The sequence below is a fragment of the Ictidomys tridecemlineatus genome, chromosome 11 (assembly GCF_052094955.1).
Source record: "Ictidomys tridecemlineatus isolate mIctTri1 chromosome 11, mIctTri1.hap1, whole genome shotgun sequence".
Taxonomy (NCBI): Eukaryota; Metazoa; Chordata; class Mammalia; order Rodentia; family Sciuridae; genus Ictidomys; species Ictidomys tridecemlineatus.
In genome coordinates, this window is record NC_135487.1 from 24,291,268 (window position 1) to 24,319,267 (window position 28,000).

The window sequence follows — 28,000 nt, forward strand, 5'->3', positions numbered from 1 at the left end:
ACCCTGCCCTGCCCACCTTTCACCCCAAAATGCCTCTCACCTGGGTCCACTTCTCCCTGAATCTGCTGCTATCAGCCTTGTGATCAAAGCACTGATCACTATAGTAGACTGAATCGACTTAGGAAGCTCCCGCCCACGCCCCAAACACTTAGAAACGCTGGAGAAAATCAAACTGAAAAGGTGTTTTTGCTACAATGCCAAGCTTGAAAACAGGAAAGAGACATCTTCAGGTACCAGAAGCAAAAAGGAAATTCAAAACGCAAGTAGTGAGAGGGCGTCTAAGCCAAGGGAGCCCCGGGAATCTGGGGCCAGACATATGCTAGAGGCTAGAAGGGAATGCCGAGGGAGGGAGGAGAGACCCCAAATCTGAGCGTCATGGAATGCTGGAAGGATACCCGTAACATGAAGCCAGAAACCAAGAAGGTCTGTTCAGTTTACAAACCTGGACCAAATAAGCTCATGCCAGCGATTCAGGAGTGTGGTCTGGAAGCAGGATGCTGGGAAATCAGAACATTAAGGCTGCTTTGTGCGGAGGTGTGGGGTTCAAATGTGTACTGCCAGGGAAACACAGAAATTCAAGCCGAGATATTAACTTTAAAAGTGGTCCCAAGCTCAAGGTGTACCACAGCACGGTGGAAACTGAGCCCGTGAGGAAGGAGCAGGCAGTAATAGTGAGCTCATAAATTGCTCAAACATGTTTGTAAATCCACACTATTAAAGCCATAAAAAAACACAACAACTGACCGAGCAGAAACTTTTAAATAGATAGAATCAAAATCCTAGATAAATACAATATAGAAGATGAAGGGAAGGAGTTAAAGTGAAATGGAAGTGTTCAGAGCCTCTTGTTTCGTATCTAAGAGGGACAGAAATACTAATTTTAGACATCATTAGAAAACCAAGAAATTAAGCATATCTGTCAAATTTGTAAGATAAGTCACCACTACAAAATGTAAAACTTCCAAACCAGTGGAGGGAAAAAGAAAGTATACTTGATCAGTTCAACAGAAAACAGAAAAATCAGAGAGGAGAAAAGTAACAAAAAGCATGTTAAATAGAAAAAAATTTACAGGTGACAGAAATAGTTGGGCATGATGACGCACACCTGTGATCCTCATTGCTCGGGAGGCTGAGACAGGAGGATCCCAAGTTCAAGGCCAGCCTCAGCAACTTAGGGAGACTCTGACTCAAACTAAAAAAAAAAGAGGGGTTCTAGGGAACCCCTAGGGATTAGTTCAATGGTAGAGCACCTCTGTTCAATTATACCAGTACCCTCATAAAAAAGGGCAGAAATAAATTCAAGTAAATAACAAAAATATTACTATATCAACATCAAATGGGATAAATATGTCTACTAAACTCTGGCTAAATATTGCTTACAATAACCAACACATCTAAAATGTAAGGATATAGGAACATCAGAAATAAAGAGATGCAGGGCTGGGGATGTGGCTCAGCCATAGAGCGCTCGCCTAGCATGTGTGAGGCCCTGGGTTCGATCCTCAGCACCACATAAAAATAAATAAAATAAAAGTATTGTGTCCAAATACAGCTAAAAATAAATATTAAAAAAGAAAGAAATGCAGAAAGATGTATTGGAAAAGTAACCAAAAGAAAGCAGCTATAGAAATTTTTTAAAAAGGCAAAAATCATTAGTGAGTAGGGGAAGCAGCCTATTTCATGATAAAAAGAGTCAGTCTACTGAAAAGCTAAAATAACTATAACAGCACACAGTCAGACTCAACAAAAAAAAAAAGTTACCAGGGAAAATGACTTATCCACAATCACAGTAAGACATTAAACACACCTCTCTCAAAACTGGCAGATAAGGGGCTGGGGCTGTAGCTTAGTGGTACAGCACTTGCCGAGCATGTGTGAGGCTCTGGGTTCGATTCTCAGCACTGTATATAAATAAATAAAATAAAGGTCCATCATATATATATATACACACACAGCTATAATCCTAGCGGCTCAGGAGGCTGAGGCAGGAGGATCTGAGTTCAAAGCCAACCTCAGCAACTTAACAAGGCCCTAAGCCACTCAGTGAAACCTTGTCTCTAAATAAAATCCAAAAAAAGGGATGGGGATGTGGCTCAGTGATAAGTGCCTCTGAGTTCAATCCCCAGTACCAAAAAACAAAACAAACAAACAAAAACCAAGAAATGTACCAAGAAAATGAAAGATAAACATTTGAAAGATATAATTTATAAATTAGACCACATATGTGATATGCTATATATGATATACATATAATATGTGTATATATGATAGAGGAAGCCTCAACACATTCTAAGGACTAAGTCCCAGACAGAACACATGCTGTGACCACACATAGCAAATTCAGAAACCAATCATCAAAAGGCAGGCCCTCCCTCCAAGAAATACACTTGGAAACTTAAAAAATAAACAAACAATAAAACCAGAAATTTTTTTTCTAAATTCATAGGTTAAAAGGAAAAATATGATGAACGTTACAAACTATTTAGAACTGAACAATGAAAAATACCAAATTCCAAAACTTATGAGATGCAGTTATAACAGTATAGCAAGAAAGGGAATTTATAGCCCCAAAAGCACATTAGAAAAATAAGAGATATTAGAAGTCAGTGTTTGAGTTCTAGAATTTTTTAAAAATAAAAGTCAAACATGTTAGAAGAAATAAAATCGTAACACCAAAGTGGTAAAAGAAAGGAAGTATTTATGATTGCTCACCAAAACCAAAAGCTAGTTATTTAAAAGGCTGATAAAATGTAATTTAAAAATACATTTCAATGTTAGAAGATACAAGGTTGATCAAGAAAGAGAGGTCAAGCATAAATACATGTCTTAGGAAGGAAAAGGAAGCTAATTTAAATATACCATGAATATTTATAAAATTATATTGCTATTAGACACAATATTTCATGCCAATTTGGAAAACTACCAACTTTTGTAAAATGGTCCATTGTTTAGAAAAATACAAGTCACCTAAATGGACTCAAAAAAAACAATAAAACCAGAATTGATCAATAACCACTAAAGAAACTGAAACCATAGTTCCAAAAACTCTCTTATTCCCAAAAGGCATCAGGCCTAGATAGTTTTATAGGTAACCCTTCCCAAACCTTAGGGAATAGATCATGCTTGCTTTACACAAATTGTTACAAAGAATGGAAACAAAGAAAGCAACCAAATTCATTTTAGGAGTCTAGCATAACCTTAATACCTGAGCTGAACAAAAATAAAACAAAACTTCAGGCCAATATCCTTGTGAACATAGGTATAAAAATCCTAAAGTAGTAACTACTCAAAAATATAGCAATACACATAAAAATAATACATCAAGGCTGTGATAAAAACTCCAAGACTGCATACATCCATTCTCATCTCAGTCTTTAGTCATAAGAACTGTAATTTTCAGCTGTGGACTTTGTACTTTGCAGACAGCTTCCAGCTGAAAGACTATCCTCCATAGCCCCCCCCCCCCAGCAGCCAGTTGCCACCACGTGATGTGGTTACAGCCTACAGCCAAGGTGATGTAGGTTAAAGTGCTGTGTGTAACTTTTTAAAAAGGATGATACCCTTCTTCCTCAGTTCCTCCTTCCCACTGCTCAGTACAGACATGGCAGGAGGAGCTTGAATTTCAGCTCCTGGATATGAGGTAATACACAAAGGATGGAAAAGCAGCCGAAGAAGAGCCTGGGGTCCTGACACCATACCTCTTTACATCCATGTGGCTTTAGATGTAAGAGAAATACACTTCTTTGAGACACCAAGACCCTCTTACAGGCAAATTCAATCCAAACTGATAACGGGATCAAGCAGAGTTTACCCAGGAATGAAAGAATGGACCAACTGGGAAAATGTATTCATATAATGCACCACATTCCACATGGAAAGAGAAAATCTAGGATCATCTAAGTAGACCTCTGAGAAAGCATTCAGTAAAATTCCACTTGTCTTTTCTATTTTAAAAAAAAATGAAAATAAAAACTCTTAGTCAACTAGCAATAGAAAGAAATTCCCTAACCTGAAAAAAAACAGTACCTATCACAAAATGTAGCCGACATCTTGAGAAGCCTAGCTACTAAACTCAAGAATGGAATAAGCAAGCTACTACTCAGGAGTAAACAGGAAGTCTTATTCAATGCATTATTATAAGAAAAATAAATTTAAAATAAAGATCTAGAAGAAATATCCTCATTTGCAAAAAAAATCTATACAGAAAACCCATCATGATTTTTCAGATAACCTGAGACCTGATAAGGGAGAGCAACAAGGCTGCTAAATACAAAATCAATAGGCAAAACTTAATAGTGTCCTCATATACTAGCAGTGCCTCGCTATAAAATAAAACAGAAAAAAAAGACCTAGATCATAATAGCTACCATAGTGCAAAACACCATCACCTTTCTACTAGCCTCAATTCCACCACTACTTTCCTCAAATTCATTCTCCATTCAGTAGCAAGTGATCTTTTGTAAACATAAATTGGAGCATGTCACACTCTTTCTTTAACCTTTTAATAGCTACTCATTACTTATAATTAGATTCCAGTTCTTTATCATGCCCATGCTCGGCATGACCTGGCCCCTGGAACTCTCCAATGCACTCTCTCGTTACTCCCCCAATGCACTCCTTGCCAATCACAGGAACCTTCTATCAGTTCCTGATGCGTGTCAAACCTTTCTCGCCCCAGGGCCTTCGCATATGTGATTTCTTCTCCCTAGAATGCTTTTACCCCAATCATCACTGTAGTGTTCTCAAACATCAGTTCAAATGTCATCTGCTTAATCTAAATAAGGTTCCTTCTCTCTTATCGCTTCCTCTTTCATATTCCCACCATGATGTGCAATAATATCATTACATGGTATTACCACAATGTATCTTCCTATTTTTATTCATGGATTATTTACTGATTGCCTCAGTTTCCCTCTAGATCATAACTTCTATAAGGACAAAAGTCGTGTCTTTGGTGTTTCCCTGAGCATTTAAGGCAGTGCACCAAACATGTGTCATATAACAAAGGCTTAAAAAGTATTTGCTGAATGAATACATCATGAATGAATGGCAGAGTGTGCTCAGCTAGGATGCCTGCTACACTCCTCCCAGGATTCAGGCCTGTTAGGAGGAATAGAGGGACTCCTCAGAGATCTATCTGGATGCATCCCAAGCAAGCAGTGAAGACACACGGGCTTGGTTTATGGTCCTGGAGTCAGGGTGATGTGTAGAATTAGGAGCATAGAGCTATATCCATCCTCAAAAACTTAAATCATGGATTTGCAAATTGAGTTTGTCATAAATTGTCACTTCTTTGTAATCTTCCTGACCTATTAAGAGTTTGGAGGACATCGGCTTTAGTAGTGATGGGGGTGACAGAAGCAGCCTTTTGTCACCCTTGAAGGAAGCATTTACTACATCAGGAGTGTATGGACCTTCAGGGAGCTAGAGCAAGAGTGGAGGAAAAGGGTGACTCCCACAGAAACCCTAAGAAGACTTGATCAGACACACACACACACACACACACACACACACACACAGGAACCCCAGGGGGTCCCAGGAATAGATGGCAGAACCACAAGGAAGGCCAGAAGGCCAACAACGGCACATGGGAACAGAGCTGCAAGGGACAGTGCTGGGGCACTAGTTTGACACCTGCAGTGGGTTTGGCCTGGACAACTTGGATTACCACAAAACTCTCAGTCAGCCCCAGAAAGGTTCCCAGACACCATACCCAGGGCCACCAGGCATCGTGCTCCAGAGGGCAGATGGGCACTGTGGCACGGCCATGTGGTTGTTAAAGAAAGTGTCTCCTCAGGGACACCCAACAACAGAGAGGACTTCTTTCAATATTCCCTCTGGAGCTTACAATGCTAATTCTTCAGGTGGAAATTAAGGAAGCAGTGTTTCTGAGGCCACCTAATGCCAGAAGAGTGGCTGCTGGTAATTCTACTGTCTTGGGTACACCACAGACATATAATAGGTACCCCCAACTGGTTAAACCTTGTGCAACCAAGTGGGGAGGAGTGTTATATCTGCCAGGAGCCGAGACAAGCAGACTTCCTGTTTATTTTTTTCTTTTGGGTTCACATACTGGCACACCTCAGGATGTAAGGAGAGATTGGCAGCCCTATTATCCCCTGTAAAGGCCAATGACTGGAGGCCTGCTTGCCACCTATGGTATACCTCTCTTTCCCCCAACCACTGTCTGTCTGCCTCTAGGCACCTGAGAGTGGCATGAGTACAAGGAGAACTCGCTTTAGGTTTGATGACTACCCTGGAGGTCTCTGTGGACAACCTCTGTCTGCTCTGACTTCTCCCCAATAAGAAGGTGGGGTCTCACTCCAGTAGGAGAGCAAGTGCAGGCAGAGTGAGCCAAGGAGGACATGACCAGCCCTTGCTCCTCTTCTCCCCGGTGACACCTGAGTGTACCCACCATGACCTACCTCTTGTCCTCTTCCACCTGTACACCGATGGAGTGAAACTCTCTTCGGCTCCTGTTCTCGGTGTCAGAGTCTGAGATAGTCTCCACCTGGTGGCAGGGTGGAGGAGTCAGCAGCGGGGCCTAGCCAGGGGACACACCCCTTCCCAGTGAGAATGGTCAGCACTGGCTGAGCCCCAAGCCAACTGGCAAATCTTCAACGGATAATCTCCCTGAGGAGATGAGAGAGCAGACTCATCAAGGTGGCAACAACTGGGCCCCTCTCTGCACTCTCTATCAGGGATGATGGGACAAGGAAAGGGACGAGTTGAGCACGCTAGAGTTGCTGAAACAGCCCTGTCGATGACCAGGCACAGGGTCTACTTGCAGCTCAAGACAGGCCAAGAAGCTCTATGTATCCAGAAGGCCCCTCTGATCTTCTCAACCCCTCCCCAGCTGGCCGGACCTGAGCCTTGGACGGTGCCTCCTCCTTTCTTACCTGCACACCAATGGACGGCCGCCACTTCCGCTGTCGCGCCAGGCTCCGCAGCTCCTCCCTGCCAGGGATGGTTTTGATGATGAGTGTGGGGGGCTTGGGGCTGGCCCGGGGTGGCACCGGCGCCAACTCGAGGGTGCGTGCGCCCATGGCGGGGCCGTCCAGCCCGTCTGCGGAGCTGCAGCGCCGGGCTGGGCCCTCCGTGGCGGTGAAGCTCTCGTGGGCAGAGTCGGTGCTGCTCTGGGCCGTGATGGAGATGCGGGGCGGGGCCTGGCTTCCCGGCGGGATGGGGGGCGGGGCCTTTCTGAAGTTGAAGGCTGTGGAGGGTGAAGCAGGGAATGAGATACACATCCCCGCAAGAATCTAAGGCCCATCACCAGGCACACGCATGTGCTCCCCCAGGACCCGGCCGCCACGCGCACGCCATGTGCTGCTACACACAGGGCCAAGGACTGTTCTCATCCCGCCCAGAGAGGAAAGTGATCTGTCCACAGCATGGCCATGGCACTGACCGGAACGGACACCAGGGTGGTCTCCAACCAAGGCCCAGGCCAGGGACAGAGAAAGCATACTTACAGGAGCCGGGCCTCCCTGAGACAGAGGCAGGGGCAGCAAGGAGGGGTAGGCAGTCGTCGTCTTGAGAGCAGCCGGCCTGGATGGCCCGGAGGTAGCTGTGGCTCCGCATGCGGAAACAGCCGGGCAGGTCCAGGGCGTCCACGGCCTGGGACTCAAGCTCCCCAAACACAGACCCGCACACGGCCTCCAGCTGCTGGTTCAACTCGTCGCTGAGCTAGGGGCAGGGGCCGGGAGGTCAGTTACCAAGGAGCTGGGAAGGGGTGCTCTGCCTTAGGTACATAGCTAGTCTTCATCCACTAGCCCTCTGTGACTCTTCTTCTCCAGCATTTGGGATAAAAGAAACTCTCACTGTCCCCAAAGAAAGATGGGGACACCTGTACTCCCTAAGGCCTGCCTTGGGGCCCAGTTTTATTGAAATACCCCTACCTGTCCCCCACCTGTGCTTCTCCAGGTGTCTGGCTGTACCCCGGACTCTGACCACACTTTCTTCTCTACCTAGTTCTTCATCTTTCTCACACTTGAGCCTGACAGAGAATCTTGTCATCCATACTCCTGCTGGGTATCAGGGTGGGGACTGCAGGGAAAGACACTTTATTACTTATTACCTCACTACATTACAAAATTGATTAAAATCAACCTATAGATATATATACCCAGGGGCAAGATGGAATGTAATTATTAGCCTACAGGTATCTCAAGGCTTTCCCCACTTTGTGGTCACGAACAAGGGTTCTAACTTGGTCCACTGGTTCCTGCCCTGCCCTCACCCTCCAAGGAAAGCTCAACCATTACTGGATGAAGTTTTTGTTTTTGATATTGGGGATTGAACCCAGGGGCACTTAACCACTGAATCACTTCCCCTTTTTATTTTGAGATAGGGTCTCACTAAGTTGCTCAGGGCCTCCCTAAGTCACCGAGGCTGGCTCTGAACTTGCAATCCTCCTGCCTCAGCATCCCAAGCCTATGGGTTGAAGTTCTTGTTTTTGTTTTTCACATTTTGTGGGGCAGAATTCATGATGTTAAAAAAATATAGAAGCAAGGAAGAAAAATACAATACAAAATTTTTGTTCATGGAACCATGCCACAAACCATAGACTGAGACTAAATATACTACAGAGTTTTCAGCATAAAGAAAAAGATAAAGGTAGGAAAAAGTAGTACCAGAGGTAAGCTCTGTGACAAAACACAGCTGACAGAGTCCTAAACATTGCTCCAAATGGGTACATACTCTTCCCGGAGCTTCCACTCAGCCAAAGCATGCATGAAATATAGCCTGAGAGTTGCCTACATAGGCCATGAGATGAGGCTCACCTAGATTCAAGTGCTGTCTCTGTCTCTTCCTAGCAATGTGGCCTAGGAAAGCAAAAGTTTGGGGGCCTCAGATTGCTCATCTGTCAAATGGGAATGATAATGGTACCATATTTATAAGTCTATTGAAGGGACTCAAAAAAATGGGAACTTGCAATTGGTTTTTGTTGTTGTTCTGAATTAGACAAGAAACTAAGAGGAGAGGCAAGCACCTGGTATGGATATGAATTAATTCATAAATATCAAAACAACTGATCTTGACACTCCATTTTCAATGCACCTAGTATGGCAACTGGTGCATAGAAAATCATACCCAGAAAGCACAGGGTAGGGGCATTCATGAGAACCATAACTGCTCCTGTCACTGAGCCCAAGATAAATCTCCCTGTGGATGACTGTGCAGAGGCCACTGGATGGAGTCTTACACAAGGTTCTCAATAATATCCCATGGTGAATATAACAGCAAGTATCCTAGGCTGCATCTGTGACATCTCCCAGGAAAGATTCACAGCATCATATTTATGTGCAGTCGATAGAGATTCAAAGAATTGTCTTGACCCAAGTGTAAAATGCTGCTTAATATTTCCATAACTAGGCCTCCTAAGTATAGCATGATTTCACTAGGCCCTAGCTCAAATAGAGCTGGAATTTCCATCCCATTCTATCAATGGGAAAACTAAGACTCAGAGAGGACAGATAAATTGTCCACAGATAGCCAGTTGGTAAGTGGTAAAACTAAAATTAAATGCTAAATTTGTCAGCTCCCCTGTAAGGCTGATTAAGTATCAGGATCTCCTAGGGAGCCTGTTAAATCTATGTTAACTCGGGCCCTCTGACTATATGCTTTTCTCTGCTTTGGCTGCTTAGAAGCTCAGAAAAAAAATCTGCTGAAGACACAGACTCAGTGGTTCTAATGTAGGCCCAGAACTGAAAAAGAGGACTGCCTGAATTCCTTTCTAAAGGAACTTCATTACAATGGAACAGAAATCACAGGCTACAGAAAAAGCAATCCAAGATCCAGTAGAAGTTAAATTCTTCCATGTCCAACCAGCCTAAGCCACACCATGTGGCATCTGTGGCTGTCACCATGACTTCCTGTAATCTACTATTCAGTTATTCTGTCTCTGGGTGTTGGGAACCCCATGGACAGCAGTTGCCAAGGTATTTCCTGGAGCTCAGGAGCTCAACCAACTTCTGCCCTTTCTAGATTAGGCTCAAAGTACTCCCCAACTAAAACCTATCCAGCCCAGAGAGTCCCTCCTGGATCCCATGGGAGCTAATCTAACACTAGCCAAGAGCATTGTGGTCTCAAGTAGCCTGGTCATCAGGGATTCAAGGAATCTCATTCTGAACTTAACTTCAGTTTTCTTCTATGTGTAAAGCAGTAGGCATAATATCTGACACAGCAGATGCTTAATAAACATTAGCTATGACTATTAGTAGCAAGGGTTCTTAAAACACAGTGGCAATATCATTCAGAATGAGAGAGCTCTCTATTCCAAATAATATCTCTATGTATATTTAAAATAACACCCAGCTATGTCCACAACCAACTCTATCCAAGGCAGACAGTGGCAGAGTGAGAAGCTCCCGGTGGTCATATACCTTCCAGCTCAACTGGCCAAGAGGAGATTCTGTGGAGTCTACAAGGGACGAAGACCAAGGGAAACCCAGTCTCTACCTATATAGACTCACAGAGGAATACTGCACCTGAGTTGATCTGCCCTATGTGATATTATGCTTACAAAATGGTCCCGCTGCATGGTGAATACACCCATTATTCCTGCATCAACTTCCATCCTCCTTCCTCCAACCCCCACTTGAAGGAGAGTCAAAAAGAATCCTCTGGGGAAATGAGATCCTGAGCCTTTCTACAAACCAGACTCAGAATCAGTGGCCATTTCCAAGCACATGGGATAATGAAAGGAAAATACTTCGTTTGAATCTAATTAAAAGTCGCCCAGAGCTAGAGTTGGTGGGTCCAGCTGGGGGCCAGGTGACATCCGGTACACTTTACGTAAGTTATTTCGTTTAGATAACCTTTGAAGCCTCTCGTTTCAAGCCACTCCAAAACACTGGATGAAACATAACAAATGTCATTTTATATGCATAGCTGAGCTCACAAGAAAGCAAGCTAAGTCCCCAGGGGACAAAAGCAAAGAGGAGACTGGAAAATCAGAATATGAACTATGTGAGCCAATGCTGCAAAGAGCCCAGTGGAGGCGGGCAGTGGGGGCAGGGGGTTCTGGTCTCAGTAACCAAAAGACTTAAGTTTTAACACCCACTTGGGCGGAGGAGTGAGGCTTTGGGCTCACACGAAACCCAAATGAGAAGCTGAAATGAGAACCTTTAAAAGCTAGAAAAGGGGAAATCTTCGATGAAAATGTAGACAAAAAAATTTTTTTTAAAAAAAAATCAATCCTTACCACAGGCTGATAGAAAAAAGCCAGTCTGTAGTTCAGGCACCAGAGGGAAGAAAGGAGACAAATCCCCTAAAAACCTGTACCCATAAACCAGTCCTCCCACAGACACAGGATTTTATCTCTTCATGGGGCTTGCATGGCCTAGATTAAAAATTCACATAAAATGGCTCTGGACCAGGAATATTCTAACAGAAGCAACTGCAAAATGTATACCTGAGGGATCCATGCCTAACCCAGGCTGCTCAGGCCTCCACTGAAGATGAGCAAACAGTGTCTATGTAGCAGCCATCTCTGACATCACCCTAATGGTCTCCAACTCCTGGCATGCACTACTTCCTCTGGAGTGCGGACTGGACTTATTGGCCCACTTCTCATGAATAGAACATGGCAGATATTGGAGATGTCACTTCTGAGTCTAGGTTACAGACTGTGGTTTCTATTTTAGATTCACATGGAAGTAGGCTGCCATGTTGTGCAATGTCCCTAAAGTGAGTCCCACATGACAAGAATCTGATGTCTCTGGCCAATAGGTGGTGAGGATCTAAGCCTGCAAACAGGCACGTGAGTAAGCATGGAAGCAGGCCTCCCCCCAGGCAAGCCCTGAGATGACCACAGCCCTGCCCATCACCTTAACTGCAGCCCTGTGAGATGCCTGACCCAGGTAGCACCTAGTTAAGCTGCCCTCAGATGCCTGACCCACAGAAATAGGAGATAATAAGTTCCTGTGTTTTCAGACGCTGCATTTTGGTATAAATTATTATGTAGGAATAGATAACTAATACAAACTGTGACATAAACTTCTATTAAGTCATTGAGAATCCAGTTTTTAACTATCTAGGAGATACATAAAACTTTTGCCATGTAAAGCAATTTTGCCTTATGTATAGCAAAATTGTTTTTAAACTATGTTTGATTCTTTTTACAAGAAAGATAGGATCTTGCTGTGTTGTTCAGGTTGGCCTTGAATTTCTGGGCTAAGGTGATCCTCCTGCCTCAGTCTCCTGAGGAGCAAGGAGTACAGACATGTGTTATTGTGCCAAGCTTTGAACTACCTTTAAAAGTCCTAACTTCAAAGCTAAAACTGAAAATAGAGAGAGAGAACAAAAGCTTGGGGAAAAGAGAAACTAAATATTTGAAAAGGAATCAAATCAGATTTTGAGAAATAAAAATAAGTTAGTAAAATTAGAATACAACTGATGAGTTGATAGTAGATAAGATATGACTGAAGAAAAAGTCACTGAATTGGAAGATTCACCCAAGGAACACACCTAGGGAGCAGCATAGGGAGGCAAAGAGATGGAAAATATAGAGGTTAAAATAGATACATGGAAGAAACAATAGAAAGTCCCTCTTACAACAATAGGAGCTCCAGATGGACAGACTACATAGACTGTGAGAGAGACAATATTTAAAGAGATAAGGACACTTGTTGGGAATTTTTGTGACTTGTGATTTCAGACATAAAAGAGTAAGGAAGACATTAAATCCTATCACCCAAGATGACTAGAAAGCTGGAAAAAACTGTAAAAATAATCACTTTATCCCATTATAATCAATTGAAGGCACACAAAAAGGAACCTTCAGGGGCTGGGGTTGTGGCTCAGCAGTAGAGCGCTCACCTAGCATGTGTGAGGTCCTGGGTTAGATCCTCAACACCATATACAAATAAATAAAAAAAACATTTTTTTTAAAAAGGAACCTTAAATAAATAAAATAAACATATATTTTTTTAAAAAAGGAACCTTCATCATGAACATTTCTGAATTTTGGATAAGAACAGCATGACTCTGCAGTAGCCTTGCCTCAGGCGCTCCAATTTCCTAAGCCTCCAGCTCTCAGAGTTACAACAGTTCATCCAGTGTGTGAAACTAGCTGCCTTCTGCCATTACCAGGGGCTCCACTTCATTTGGAGCATTGTCAGTGACAGCTTCAAGAACAGGGAAGGCCAGAAACACTCCTAGGCTGAGGTTTCAGCACTGCATGGGGCAAGAAATGGACTTGCAGATCAGCCAGAAAATTAACCAAAAAATTCCAGGAAATGAGATAGTCACAGTGAGTTTGATAACTTCTCCACATATTTTGGGCCAACTGGAGATTGGGTGAATGCACAGCAGAGACCAGAGAGGCTCTGAACCACCTACACATCTCTGGCCAATGGAACTAATATATAAGTTCAGAGAAAAATACAAGACAGCCTGGGGAAGAGTAAAAGCCATGGCAACCTTGAAAACAACCTGAAGTTATCCCCCTTTAGGCCTTGCAGAGAACCAAGGGAGAGAAAGAAGCCTTCCTAGCTCAGGATTTTTTAGCACAACTTCTGACCAATCTTTAACTAAACACTAAGATATGTAGGTACAAGGACAACCTCCAGAGGAAACAGGGCTTAAAAAAGAAAAACAAACAAACAAACTGAACAGAGACATCAGTGGCTACATGTTATAGGGCAGACTGATTTCACCAATTTTGTCCAGGGACACATTAACAAATAAACAAAGCAATAACAATTTTCAGGAGGAAAAAGTAAGAATTCAGAGTTGCCATTTACCCAAAATGTTCCGTATTCATCTAAAAATCATGAGACATGCAAATAATGAAGAAAATGCAAATTGTCCCCAAATGTTGTATTTATCACTCAAAACTAACAAAGTAATTATTATAAATATATTCAAGGGTTTGGGATGTAGTTCAGTGGCAGAATGCTTGCCTACCATGCAAGAGAACCTGGTTCAATCCCCAGTACTATTAATTAATTAATTAAAAGAATAAAAGAAAACCATTCTTTTTTTTTAAAAAAAGATCTTTTAGTTATTGATGGACACAATATCTTTATTTTGTTTATATGTGGTGCTAATGATCGAACCCAGTGCCTCACACATAAGGGGCAAGCTCTCCACCACTGAGCTACAACCTCAGCCCAAAAGCCATTCTTAAATATTTTTTTATGCTTAAAGATTTAAAGCCAAGCACAACCACAATGGTTTAATGAATACAAAGCACAACAAAGAAAGATAAATTATTTTTAAAAAGAGAAATAAATGGAAATTCTGGAGCTGAACAGTATAATAACTGAAATGAAAAATTCAGTAGAGGGGCTCTACATAAGAAATGACTGGTAAACCTGAAAATAGGTCAATATAAATTTCCCAATCTGAAGAATGGAAAGAGAAGATATAACAGAATAAATGAAGTCTCAGAAATTTGTGGGACAACATCAAGCACACCAAAATAGATGTAATGGCAGCCCTAGAAAAAGGAAAAAAAGTAGAAAAGGAGAAAAAGGAGGATGAAGAAGAGGTGGAAGAAAGAGGGAAAAGACAGAGAGAGAAACAATATTTTAAGAAATAATGGCCTAAAATTTTCTAAATTTGATTTTTTAAAAATTTACCTATTGAGCTGGGGTTGTGACTCAGTGATACAGTGCTTGCCTAGCATGTGGAAGGTACTGGGTTCGATTCTCAGCACCACATATGCATAAAGGAGTAAAATGAAAACATATCAACATCTAAAACCAATTCCTTTAAAAAAATTAACCTACAGATTACAGAAGCTCAATGAACCTAAAGTAAGTTAAACTCTAAGAGACTCATATTGAAACAGTCAAAATGTTGATATCTGAAGACAGAGAAAACTTAATAGCAGCAAGAGAAAAATAATTCATCACATATTAGGAAACATTGGCTTTTCATCAGAAACAATGAACACCAAAAGTCAATGGAATGGCAGAAAAGATTGTCAACCAGGAATTCTATATCCAGCAAAACTGCCCTTCAAATATGAATTTAAAATAAAGATATTTCCAGATATAGACTGAAGAATTTATTGCCAGCACACTTATCTTACAAGAAATATTAATGGAAGTCCTTCAGGCTAAAAGGAAATAACACCGAGTGGTAACTCAGATACACAAAAGAAATGAAGAACACAGAAATTATAACTATGTGAGTAAATATAAAAGGCTATATAAAATATTTTCCTCACCCTCTTCTTTGAAAGACATAAGGTTACATAAAGCACTTACTATAATACCAATGTTGATTATAACAACTATTAAGTTTACAACATATGCATAAGTAACAATAATATCACAAAGCAGGGATAGAAAAAGGAGATATATTGGAGCAATGCTTCTATATTTTAACATCATTAATTATATTTGATAAGCTAAGATACACATTGTAATTCCTAGTGTAACCACTAATAAAATAATTCAAATAATATAGTGAAAAAGTAACAAAGAAATTGAAATGGTACACTAAAAGATGCATTTAACACAAAAGAAGACAATAAAGAAAGTGCAGATAAACAAATTATGATATGAGACAACCCAATCATGTCAATAACTGTATTATATATTAATGGATGGAAGACTCCCACTCAACAGGCAGAGATTAGCTAGACATGGTGGTACATGCCTGTAATCTCAGTAACTGGTGAGTCAGAAGGACGGCAAGTCCAAGATCAGCAACTTAGCAAGATCCTGTCTCAAAATTAAAAAAAAAATGTAAAGGACTGGGTATGTACTTCATTGGTAAAGCACCCCTGAGTTCAATTCCTAATACCAAAACAAAAGAACAAGACCCAACTACATGTGGTCTATAATGGACATACCTTAAATTCAAAATAAACATGAGTGGAAAGTAAGAGAATGGAAAAATATACCATTCAAACAGTAACCAGAGAGAATTTTCCAAAAAGGATGAAAGACATGAATCCTCAGATTTAGGGAGCACATGCTCAAACATATCACAATAAAACTGCAGAACACCAAAATCAAATCGAGATCTCAACAGCAACCGGGCAGAAATGAAAATTACCTACAAAGGCAATTATACTAATAGCAGACTTCTTAACAGTAACAATAGAAGATAGATGACAAATAGCTTTGAAACATTGAGAAAAATAATTATTGACTTAAAATTCCCCTAGTAAGCTAAACTATATCAAATAATGAGGATAAGGACCTGGAGATATAGCTTAGTTGTAGAGGACTTGCCTAGCGTATGTGAGGCCCTGGATTTGAACTCTGGCATCAAAAAGATAAAAATAAAAAATAAAAACCAAGGATAACATGTATTTTTGTTGAAGCTTGCTGTATAGTGAACAGACATTCACTGAAAAACTTACTAAAGAATATACTTTAGGGGCTGGGGTTGTGGCTCAGTGGTAGAACACTTGCCTAGATGTGTGAGGCACTGGGTTTGATTCTCAGCACCACACAAAAATAAATGAATAAAATAAAGGTCCATCAACATCTAAAAAAATATTTTTTTTTAAAAAAAGAATATATTTTAGGAGAAAGGAATGGATATAAGTTGCAATGGTGGGCTGGGGTCATAGCTCAGTTGCAGAGTGCTTGCCTAGCATGAGTGAGGCTGGGGTTTGATCCTCAGTACCACATAAAAATAAATAAATAAAATAAAGGTTAAAAATGCACATAATATTTTTTTTAAAAAAAGATGTAATGGTAAATGGTAAAGAAGAAAAAAGGTAAAGTTGTGAGCACACATAATCAAGTACTGAGCATAAAAAGTAGCAACAATAATAAAGACTAATTTGAGAGATAAAAAGGTAGAACTGAAATACTGGGCAACAAGTACATACAAAGAAGGAAAGTGATCATCAAAAAGTCTTTTCAGGACTTTGGTTGTAGCTCAGTGGTAGATCTAGCACTTGCCTATTTTTATTTTAAAAAAATAAAAGTAGTGTGTCCATCTACAACTAAAAAAAAAAAAGAAAATTTGTTTGTTTGTTTGTTTGTTTTTAAAGTCATTTAAGGGCTGGGGTTATGGCTCAGTGGTATAGTGCTTGCCTATAGTGTGAGGCACTGGGTTCAATTCTCATCACCACATAGGAATAAATAAAACAAAGGTCCGTCAACAACCAGAAAAATATTTATAGAGAGGCATTTTTTATCCCTTTGACAAAAAAGTCATTAAATTATTTGAGGGGATGGGCATGCTAATATTTTAATTATTCCACCTTTTGTTTATATATTATTTCATCACTTTGTACTTCATAATTACATACAATTTATCAATCTACAATAAAATTAAATTTTTTAAATGCTGAAATAAAAAGAGAGACCTGAATAAATGAAAAAACAGCCCATGTCCAAGAATAATAATACTTAATATTGTTAAGAACACAATACCCCAAAAACTGATCTGGGCATTCAATGCTGTTTCTTCAAATTCCCAACTATACATGAAGCCTTTCAACAAGGTTCCTAAGGGAGACACAAAACAATCCTTATGAAGAATTACAAAATCCTATTATTAAATTTACCATAATCAATTCTTACTATAAAGTTATAGTAATCGAGCAGGTGGCTATAGCCATGGAATAAATTTGAAGTTTCATTAATTAAACACATACACTTATAAGTACATTGATTTTGACAAAGGAGCCAAGGAGGAAGAAAAATCTTTTCAAAAAATGATGCTGAGAAAATTGGATATCAAAATGCAAAAGGATAAAGTTGGACCCCTAACTCAAATCATACACACAGTACTCCCCCAAAAAACTCAAAATAGATCACATACCTAAATTAAGTATAAGAAATATTAATTTTCATGATCTTGGATTAGGCAAAGATTTCTTAAATTTTATATCAAAAGTACAACCATGAAGAGAAAATTAGATGAACAGTACCTGATCAAATTCAGTGTGTTTTATTCTTCAAACAACAACATGAAAATACAAGTCCCTAAATAGGAGAAACCACCCCCACCACAACTTAACATTGTATTTTTAGCACCCAGAACTCTGAGATAATAACTTTTTGTGTGTATGGCACTGGCAATTGAACCCATGGCCTCATGAATGTTGGGAAAGAACTATATCACTGAAAATAAATTCATATTGCGTAAAAAAAGAAGAATGGAAGAGGTCATCAAAATTAAGTGTCCTAAGATCTTTGCATTGTTCAGAGGGAAGGTAGGAAAAAAAACCATCAGGTTTGAACTGCTAAGTCAAGTATGCACGTTAAAATTATAAAGGTAACCATGAAGAATAAAATAGAATACATAACTGCCAAACCAGCATGGGATTTGGCAGAAGAAGAATCAATCCAAAAGAGGCAATCAATCCAAAAGAGGCAGCAAAGGAGTAGAAATGTATCACCCAGGAGGCAGGATAAACAGAAGGCACGATATAAGATGACAGAAATAAATCCAAGTGTATCAGCAATCACAATAAATATAAACGTACTAAACTCTCAAACAATTATCAAATGGTTATAAAATCAAATCTAACCACAGACTATTTACAACAGACATACCTGAAACATTAGCAGACAAAAATAAAATCTTTAAAGTCAAAGATGGAAAAAGATGTTCTGGGCAAATACTCAACAAAAAAAAAATAGACTTAAGAGAAAAGGCATTATTAGAGATAACAGGGTGGCATCTCTGGTGCTTTAAATCTCTTTCCTCTTCCGTAAAGCAGAGATTCTAAGCCATTCCTCCAGGAGAAATATATCAAGTATATGTGATGTTAGATAATGTAAAGTGGGAGGAGGAGAAAAGAAGAGGAGCAGAAGGAGGAGGAAAGGGAATCGGAAATGTTGCGGGTGGGGGGGGCAGGGGGTGGTTAAATTAAAATTTTAGAACATATGGGAAAAGATCTGAAAGAAGTGAGGAAGTGATCCAGGGCAGTGTCTGGGAAGGAGACACCCAGGCAGAGGGAGCCCCAGATGCAAAGGCCCTAAGTCTAGAGCACAGTGAGGTGTCCAGGAACAGCAGGGGGTCTAGTGCAGCTGCAGTGGAAGAGGGACCCTTGTTTGGAGAGGAACTTGGAGGCAGCACTGGACAAATCACGCAGGGCCTTATAACTCGTGGTAAAGTCCTTGATGGTTACTCTGAGCAAGGGTGAGGGTTTTGAGCAGATTTGCAAATGAATGCAGGAATCTGTTTAAATGACCACCCTGTCCACACTGATGAGAATGAAGTGAAGCTAGGGCAGGTTCCAGGAGGCCAACTAGAAGGCACTGTAAGACCCCAGGCAAAAGGACATGGTAACTTTCAGCAGAAGTGGTAAAGGGTGGCTGGATCCAGGATACATTTTGACATTTTGAAGGTGGGACCCAGAGGCTTTGCTGAGGGATTAGATAGGGGATATGAGAGGAAAAAAAAACAGATTGACTTCATGGGTTAGGGGTATTGCATGGCTGCAGAGGACATGCTTAGCATGTCTGGGGGCCTGGGTTCCATCCCAGCACACATACACACACACACACACCAAAAAAAAAAAAAAAAAAGTAAGAAAAGCACTGACTTTGAACTTTCAGACCTAGTTCCTGAAAGAACAAAGTTGATGCTATCTGAAAAGGAGAAGATGGTGGGTGGAGCACCAATCCATGGAGGAGGGAAAGGGGGTGTCAGCAGTTTACTTTTGGGCATCTCCAGTTTGAGATCTCTACTGGACATCCCAGTGAGATTTCAATACACGGCTTGATAAATGTGCCTCGTGTTCCTGGGAAGATTGGGGCTGGGGTTGTGTATCCAGAGGAGTCATCAGGCTCTCAGTAATATTCAAAGCCATGAGCCTAGATGAGATCACCCAAGGAGTGGGTGTAGAAGCAGTCCAGGAGCCCTGGAAAACTCCAATGTTGAAATCCTACAGTCTTAGAGGCATCCAGCACACAGGTGAGATTAAGCAGCCAGGGGGAGAATCTTGAGGGTCTGGTGTGTCCAAAGTCAAGGAGAAAAAAAAAAAATGTTTCAAGAAGGAGAGTTAGCAACTGGGTAAGATGTTACTGATGGGTCGAGTAACACCAGAACTGAGCATTAACTAGTGGGTTTAGCAACATAGGTTGGTGTGATGTGAAAAGACAGCTGTGCCAATAAGATTCCCTGATTCAGGAAATGTAACAAAGGAATACTGAGAAAGCGCTGTGGGGAACAATGGGAGTCGGTGTGGACAGTCTTCTGCATCACTTTTTGCCTTGCTTTTTCCCCCAGCAAACAGCAAAAATAGCTAACCTTTATTGAGTGCTGGCCATGTGCCAAGAACACTATTATGATGCCTATTTTTAAATAGGGAAAGTGGGGCTCAAACAAAGTCAAGTTACTAGCCCCAGGTCACTCAGCTGGTAAGTAGCTGAGCTGGAATTCAAGACCATCTCCAGATTTAATGACTAGACTGCAGCTGTCTCTGCTTAATTAAAGAGAAAGCCTACACTTAGGGATGAAACTCACATGTACAAAATACCAATTTTGGGACTGGTACCTTGTGTTTGAATGCAGTTTTCCGCTGAACTCTCACAAATCTCTTGAGAGATAACTACCACTACTGTTGTCATTTTAAAGATGAAAAAAGAGAGGCATTGAGAAGTAAGATATCTCACTGGGGGTCCCAAGGGATGGAGGTGGTAGGGGCAGAACTCAGGCCCAGATCGCCTGGGAGGCTGCAGCTTGGCCCATGTCCTATCTGTACAAATCAATCCCCCTCTTTGCATGGGGGTGGGCTGGAAGCAGTCAGGCCTGAAGAGGGCCAGAGACCCTCAGAGAAGGAGTGTTGTCCTTCCTTACAAGCTCATAACCTTGAGAATTCTTGGCAGGTTCCGCAGATGTGACTGAGACCCCCCAGTCTGAGTAGCTCCGGGAGACTCAAGGCAGGTTTCCCAGTTTCACCAGAACCAGGTCTGAGCTCTCCCCTTGGCCAGACCTCTGGTTTCAAGGCCTAGGATGAATATGGCCCGGAACACCCCCCTCCTCCCTTCCCTCCAGGTGCACTGGCCTCTCCCTACCTGTCCAGTGGTGAGGGAACGGCTGTAGCCAGGGATAGAGCTCCGGGGGTGAATCCGGGGTGGGACACAGCAGCTGGAAAAGGTCAAAATGTCAATGTCAGAACGGGGGTCTGCTAAGGGAAATGAAGGCAATGGGACTTCTGACAAGGTTCTGTTCCTCAGAAACCTCCAGAGATCCCCTAGGAGACATTGGGTAAAGAGGACACCACCACCCCCCATCCCCGCAAAAGGCACTCAGACAGGAACTATGATCAAATCCTTCCCCTTCATATGGGGCAGAGAAAGATACCCCACTTGAACCCTTTGCAGGGCTGCCCAACAGGAACCCACTCTGCACACAACTGCAGAAACCCAGCATCAGCTTCCTGACACCCACTGCCAGCCCTCCCTGTCCTTACTTGATCCGGGCCTGGTCCACGCTGGAGGAGCGTCGGGTGGCGAAGCGCCGGGCAACTGCTTTGGGAGATGTCTTGGGGCTGCCGTCGGAGTCGCCGCTCTCCTCATCCCCCATGGCTTTGATGTAGCTGCCGCTCCGCATCCTACGGCAGGGGATCTCCCCATCCTTGCCACCCGTGGGGTAACCCCCCCAGTCATCTTGCGGCACCTGCAGGGACAAGGGCCTCTGTCTCTCAGACATGTCCCTTGTCAACTTAGGGGCCAGGATCCTCTACCTCTACTGCCAGTGGGGGGCTCCCTGGTTGGGGCAGACCAGGTTCATGAGCAGTCAGAGGAGGAACAAGAAGGGAGGTCTCAGATCGGGCGCCCCTCCCTTGAAGGAGAGACTCCTTCATCCTCCCGGGACCTCCTGCCACTTAACTGAGGGCCACTTAGAGAGTCTGGGGTGTAACCTGCCAGGTGCTGACAGGCTGACTGAAGATCAGAAGCCCAAGTGACCTTTGTCAATCCCGCTCCCGGCAGTGAAGTATCCACTGACCTCAGGCACCTTCTATCCTTCCTCTTCCATCCTCTGAACCAGCTCGCCTGCTGCATCCTCTGACTCTGCTCGACCCCGTGAGGAGCCAAAGAGGATGTTATGCAGAGGACACATCAGATTTGTGTTCAGAGGGAGCCCTCGACAGCCCAGACGGAGGCTGCAGGGTGGAGGACCAGGAGCAGGGCAGGGGCTCAAGTGGCAGGTGGGAGACCAATTAGGAGGCTGAGGCTGTTATCCAGGCAAGAGATGATGAGGCCTAAATTAAGACAGTGACAATGAGGGGGAAGAGGAGATGCAGATGAGAGGTGTTAAGGAGCATCAGTGAGCCTGATTAGCCGTGGGGGGAAAAGGAGGCAGGGAGGAGTTAAGAATGACTGCCAGGCTGATGGCTGAGGACCTGGGGGGCGGGGTGCAGTTGCTCACTGAGCCACAGAACCCCGGAGCCATCGGCTTGGGGAGAGGTGATAGGTTTGGGGTTGAGCACCTTGAGTTTGGCCCAGAACTGTTAAGGAGGTGGTTGGATGTTTGGTCTGGGGTTCAGCAGGGAGACTGGAGCTAGAGGTAGACCTGTGGGAGTCATGGTGGCAGCTGGATCCATAGGAGAGAAGGAGACAACCCAGGGGATACAGGAAGAGAGCTAAGAGCAATCCACTGACATTTAAAAGGGGGCTGTGAAGAACAGAAGAGGAGCCTGTGGAGTCACCTGAGAAGGAGTGGGCAGGAGGGTGGGAGGGAAGTCAGGAGAATGCCATGTCATAGAAACAGGAGACATCTCGAGAATAAAAGAAGTTGATTATGTCAAATGCCACAGTGCGTTCAGAGGTTAGTAACTCAGGCTTCGGAGTTGGAAGATCCATAAGCAAATTCTGGCCCCCTGCTTGCTAGCTAGGTGAACTTGAGCAAAACCGATTAATCACTAAGCATCAACCTGGCTTTCTTGTCGGGGAACTGCTAATGGAATTATACCTACAACAAAGGGTTGTTGGGAAAGTTAAATAAACCGATACCGAGTGTCCTGGACACAGAGAGTGATCAATAAATGTTAACTATTATTATAGGTATGGAAGGTACCCTTTGAAGGTAGCTCTCAGAAACCAGGTCCCTTCAGCGGTCAGGGGTTGTGAGGGGCAGAAGGAAAAGGAAGCGAAGAGAGTAGACCCTAAGAACTCAGGTAGAAAGGGAAGCAAGAAGCACAAGGGGCAGTGAAATTGAGGAAAGATGTTTTTAGGGTGAAAGTGACTTTGAGCATGTTTTCAGGATGAAAAGACAGTAAAGATTTTCTTTTAGAAAGGGGACAGTTGAGGGATGGAGGAGGATGGGCTCAAGCCTTTGTAAAGGGATCAGCCTGAGCTAGGTGGTCCTGGCTTTTCCTCTGAGGGAGTCCACGAGGATCACCTACATTTGCAAAGAATGTCATCTAAGTGAAGGCCAGGGGAGACGACGAGGGGAGCCAATAGGACTTAAAACACTTGTTGTAAAGAAGAGGCTGCACAGGGCAAAGACAGGGCTCCAAGAGGGGACAAGGCTCAGGAGAGGGATAAGGACAGGGATCAGTATGAGAACTGGGGACCAGGGATGGAATGAGAGCCCAAGAAGGAACCCTCAAGGAAGAGCAGGACTCAGCAAGGGGTCAGGGCTGGGAAATGGGAATATAGAAAGGAGATGAGGCTCCTTAAAGGAACAAGGCTCAGAATGGAAAGAGAGGACCCAGAAAAGGGTTGAGGAAGGGCTGGTGTCTAGGGAGAGAAATGGGACTTGAACAAAAGGTCCAGGAGTCTGAAGAAAATACCCAGTCTGATGGAGCCAGCCCCCCTGCTTGTGCACTGGGGAGTGCCAGGCTGTCTGGGAGGCTCCTGCAGCTCCTTGGTTCTCACCTAAAGGAGCTCGGACTTCCCACTCCATGACACCCTGGAATCCCAGACCCTGAGGACCATTCCCTTTCCCCATGCTGTACAGAGGGGAGCAGCAGATAAGTCAGCAGATGGGCCAGCCAGGGCAGGCTCGGCCACACTGCAGGGCTCCCACTCCGTAGCCACTGCAGAGTTCCTCGCTCCTCTGCAGGACACTGTGAGGTGCATGTTAAAAAGGAAGCCCCCAGGGAGGTCAGGGCAGCCCTGGAAAAGCAGCGGGGAGCAGCAAAATGGTGGCAGGCCTCCAGGGATGGCAAGGGCTCGGTTATGGGGGAGGAATAGTGGCTGTTCCCTCCCTGCATCCTTCAAAGTTCAGCTTAGAGCACCTTCCTACCCAGGAGGAGGCAATCCAAGGCCAACCCACAAGTCCCGAATCCCAGAAGTCCCTTTCTACTTCCACAATGGCCCTATTTTCTCCTCTGGGCTTTCAAGAGTTTCCCCAGGAGAACCTTAATGTGTGAACAACTTACCAGCAAGGCTGAAAACACCCAAAAGACACATGCAGGCTCACTTCTCCACACCTCTGAACAGCCTGTAGTCTCTTCCTGGAACACTTTTAATCTGCACTCAAATAACTCCAACTCCTCTGCTGACACTCCATTTAGGGGACATTCCTCCTAGAAGCTGTTTCAAGCCACCCCTGGCCACCATCACCAGGTAGGTGAGGGGACTCCTGTGTCCCCATGGTGCCCAGGACTCTCTTCTGTCACAGCCAATCATACTCTATTCCAGCTGCTTCCTTGTCCACTCCTCCTAAACTGTGAGTTCTCACAAGCAGCGTCTATGTCTTCAACTCTGTACCCATCTGAGCACAAAGTAAATGCTCATGGAATGAATGAATGTGGATTGATCATCTATGAGGAATGTGGGTTTAGGAGATAACCCTAAGTCTGCTGGACCTCCAGAACTTTTATTGACTTTTCCTTCTAAAAGTACAGGAGAGCTCAATAAAACAGACTGGGCTGGCAGAGGGTGCGATGAAGGGTCCATCAGAAGAGGTCAAAACTCTTAGCCTCGCCAGCAGAGGCCTCAGAGATAGTAAAACAGGATGGGGAGAGCATGCCAATTATTGTCAGAAACTCCACTCCCAACACCACCTGGAATTAAATCAGGGCTCAGACTTCAGCATGTCCTCAGCCTAGGAAAACTCACAAGACAGTGACCCGAGGCTCTTCCATACCCCGCCACCCTGCCCCCACCGGCTTTCCCACCACAGGTACCCAAGAATGACAAACCTCAGCAGAAGCATATACTGGAAACTGGCCTTCATATTCAAACATCTGGACCACTCTGATTTGAGCAGTAAAGTTCAGGAGAAGGCTTTGGGCCAGGAGAATTGTTTTCCAACTGTCAACCTCCAAGCTAAAGGGCAGCTAGGGTCAGAGAGCTTCACGCTATGCACTGCCTTTTCTCAACCTCATTCTGCCTCCAATCTCATAAGATAGAGGTCAGCACACCTTGTCCAAAACAGTAGGTCAGTGAGAAGTCTTCCTGGCATTGATGTGCATCATCAGAAGAAGGGCCCCTGCACTGCACAAACTGGGGAACTAAAGCCCCAACAGGGGCTCAGGGTGACACAGTGAGGCAAGTGGCACCTCTCTGCATTCGTGTCCTCCATCAGAGGGTCAGCTGGTTCCCATCCAACCCTTTCCCTGTTTCCTGGCTGACAAGACTGGTGAGGGCTGAGGACCCTGTTCCCCACCCCCACAAAGCCTCACCTGCAGATAGTGATAAGTCCTGGCTTTGGCCTTGGCCTCCGGACCCAGAAGCCCCTTGCCCGGCCCGGCCCCGGGGTATCCGTCCCGGCCCTGGCTGACCATCATGGTATGCCAGGCACTTCGCTTGACTGATTGTCCATCCAGTGACATGGACATGCCAGTGCAGGCAAGGCAGCGGCCTTCCGACCCGCCTGAGCGTCCCTTGAAGCTCAAGTCCCGGTAGGACCCATCTGGAGCCTCCAGGCAGAAGGGACCACCAGGCTCCCCAGGGGGTCGCCCACCCCCCAGGAAGCCACTATCACTGTCCAAGTTATCATCGGAGCTCCACCAGCCGGCGGCCTTGGTCTGGTGCCTCCCATCCCCCTTGCGGTCCTTGCTCTTGCTCCTCTTGCCATGCCGGGACTGATGGTGGTGGTGATGGTGGTGGTGATGGTGGTGGTGGGAGGTGTGGGGGCCTCCAGAGCCTGGGCCAGGGTAGCTGTCTCCCCCAGAACCACCTCTTCCCTCGGCCTTAGGCCCATTATAGTCCCGCTTTCCAGGTGCCTCCAGAGAGTGGGACTTGGCAAAGAGCTTCTGCACAGAGTGAACCAGGTGCCGGATGCGGCTGGGACTCTCGCTTCGAGCCTCTGGGGCAGTGCCAGAACCTGGCCCTGGCCCAGGCCCAGCCCCTGCTGGACCTCGCTGGTATGGTAGCGTGTGGAAGCCATCTTGCTGAACGGGCAACTGCTTTTCAAACTGATCCAGGAGTGTGGGAGGCAGGCGCGGGGCACCCTTGCCCTGAGGGTGGCCCACACAGTCTTCACAGGTGTCGAAGGGGCCCTGGCCGGGGTACATCCTGGGGAAGGTGCTGCTCCCCCCCCCTGCCCCAGCCCCCCCTGGCCCTCCCTCAGGGCCTACTGATGGCCCCTCACTCAGGCTCAGGGGACCTTCTGGAGAAAGGTGTCCCAGGCCAGCTCTTGGGGCACAGAAGCGGGGCTCGGTGGAGAAGGCCTCCCTGGAGCCCAGCAGGTATGGGGCCCTGGCAGCTGGGCCCACGTCCATATGCTGCTGGTCAGCAAAGCGGGCTGGGCGGGGATGGCTGCCTCGGTCGCCATGGTAACCCCTCATGGCCTCAGCAAAGGCTCTTCATAGTGTTGGGGGCCAGGCCCCAGGAACCTCCTGGGAAAATAGGGAGAAATGGGTTTCAAACCGAACAAGCTACTTCACCTAAAACCATCTTTCATTAGGCAGTCTTGTATTCCTTTAGGTATCAATTTATTGTGATTAATTGTACTACTTTTCCACAAATGGGCTGAAAAGTCCTTAAAATAGTCAAAACAGACAAAGACACAAGGACACAAAATAATCCCATCATTCATCAAATGCTGCAAATTTGATATATAGTTATTCACAAGAGGAAATCCTCTCAGCCAAATGGGTTTTTAAATATCCTTAGGTTATCAAAAACAAAAGGAAATCCACAGCAAACACACCAAATAGTCAAGGAAACCAGTCATTAGGTGGACTAACTTTTAACATGCTGGGTTTAGGCAAACAGATCCAGAACTCTACACCTGTCCCAACCCTACTCCACAGCCTACTACCATAGGTGCCAGGCCTCAGGGTCACAGCTCCCAGCCATGTGACCAGAGAACACTGGACTCAAATCTACATATCTAGCACCATTTCACAGAAAAATCCCTCCCCTTCCTTCCACACCCAGTTCCTTCCATCTGGCTGCAGGCTCATTCCCCCACCCCCATCACTGAGACAGGAAGGAAAACCTGAGATGACTCCTCCTGTTTCCTCCACTGGGGCTGCCAGCTTATGCAGAAGCTGTGGCTGCTCCCACCCTCTATGAGCATGAAAGGCCTCTTCGGGGAAATATTCTGGGCTCCAAATATTCTCTAGTGAAATTTCCCCTTTTGTCATGTACCCCCTCCCACAGCTTCTTTCCACTAGGGTGGGGGTGGGGGAATCAAGGAGGGAGGAAAAGCCATAGAGCAGGGATGCTGGCTATACAGGTAGTATCTGAATCCTAAACTGGGATTGGAACCCAGGAGTTCCTCCTCCTAGGAACAGTGGGCTGGCAAGGCAGAGGGGTGATGAAGAAGAAGGTCTGGAACCTGTGTCCCTGGCCCCCATCCCAGGCTGCCAAGGCTACAGACAGAGAGGTCAACTCTCAGCAAGAGCTGCCTCCAATCAGAACTCCAGGAGCTGCCAGGACAGGAGCTATGGCAGGAGGGGGTGACAGCAGGAAGGACAGGGACGAAGGAGCTGGCAGACGGAGCTCTCCCTCATCCCAGACCATGTCCTGGGCCATCTGCTGACTAGGAGGGGATGACAATCCAGAAGACTCCAGACAGCAGCACCTCTGAGACTCCATCTCCCTTCCTCCCACCACCACCTCCCCACACCCACCCTGTTTCAGGCTTCTTCCAAACCCTGCTCACAGTTAATCTCATACTACTTCCTAAACACTTCCTATTTACCAGGTACTGTGCATAC

The 28,000-nt window shown here is 44.5% G+C and overlaps 1 protein-coding gene across 3 annotated transcripts in view; it reads right to left on the reverse strand.

Annotated features, from left to right (window-relative positions):
• Dlgap3 (DLG associated protein 3) overlaps positions 1–28,000 on the reverse strand; it is a 60,748-nt gene that overhangs the window by 11,373 nt on the left and 21,375 nt on the right. For 2 of the 3 annotated variants that reach the window (XM_078025889.1, XM_040288349.2), the window contains 6 exons: positions 25,514–26,671; positions 21,350–21,555; positions 20,952–21,024; positions 7,473–7,686; positions 6,900–7,213; positions 6,426–6,511 (listed from right to left, as the gene is read on the reverse strand). In XM_078025889.1, the coding sequence (XP_077882015.1) occupies positions 6,426–6,511; positions 6,900–7,213; positions 7,473–7,686; positions 20,952–21,024; positions 21,350–21,555; positions 25,514–26,620 (2,000 nt within the window). In that variant the 5' untranslated portion in view covers positions 26,621–26,671. Of the gene's footprint in view, positions 1–6,425; positions 6,512–6,899; positions 7,214–7,472; positions 7,687–20,951; positions 21,025–21,349; positions 21,556–21,885; positions 22,142–25,513; positions 26,672–28,000 lie in introns of those variants that run through there. The other variant, XM_078025890.1, reaches the window with a different exon arrangement.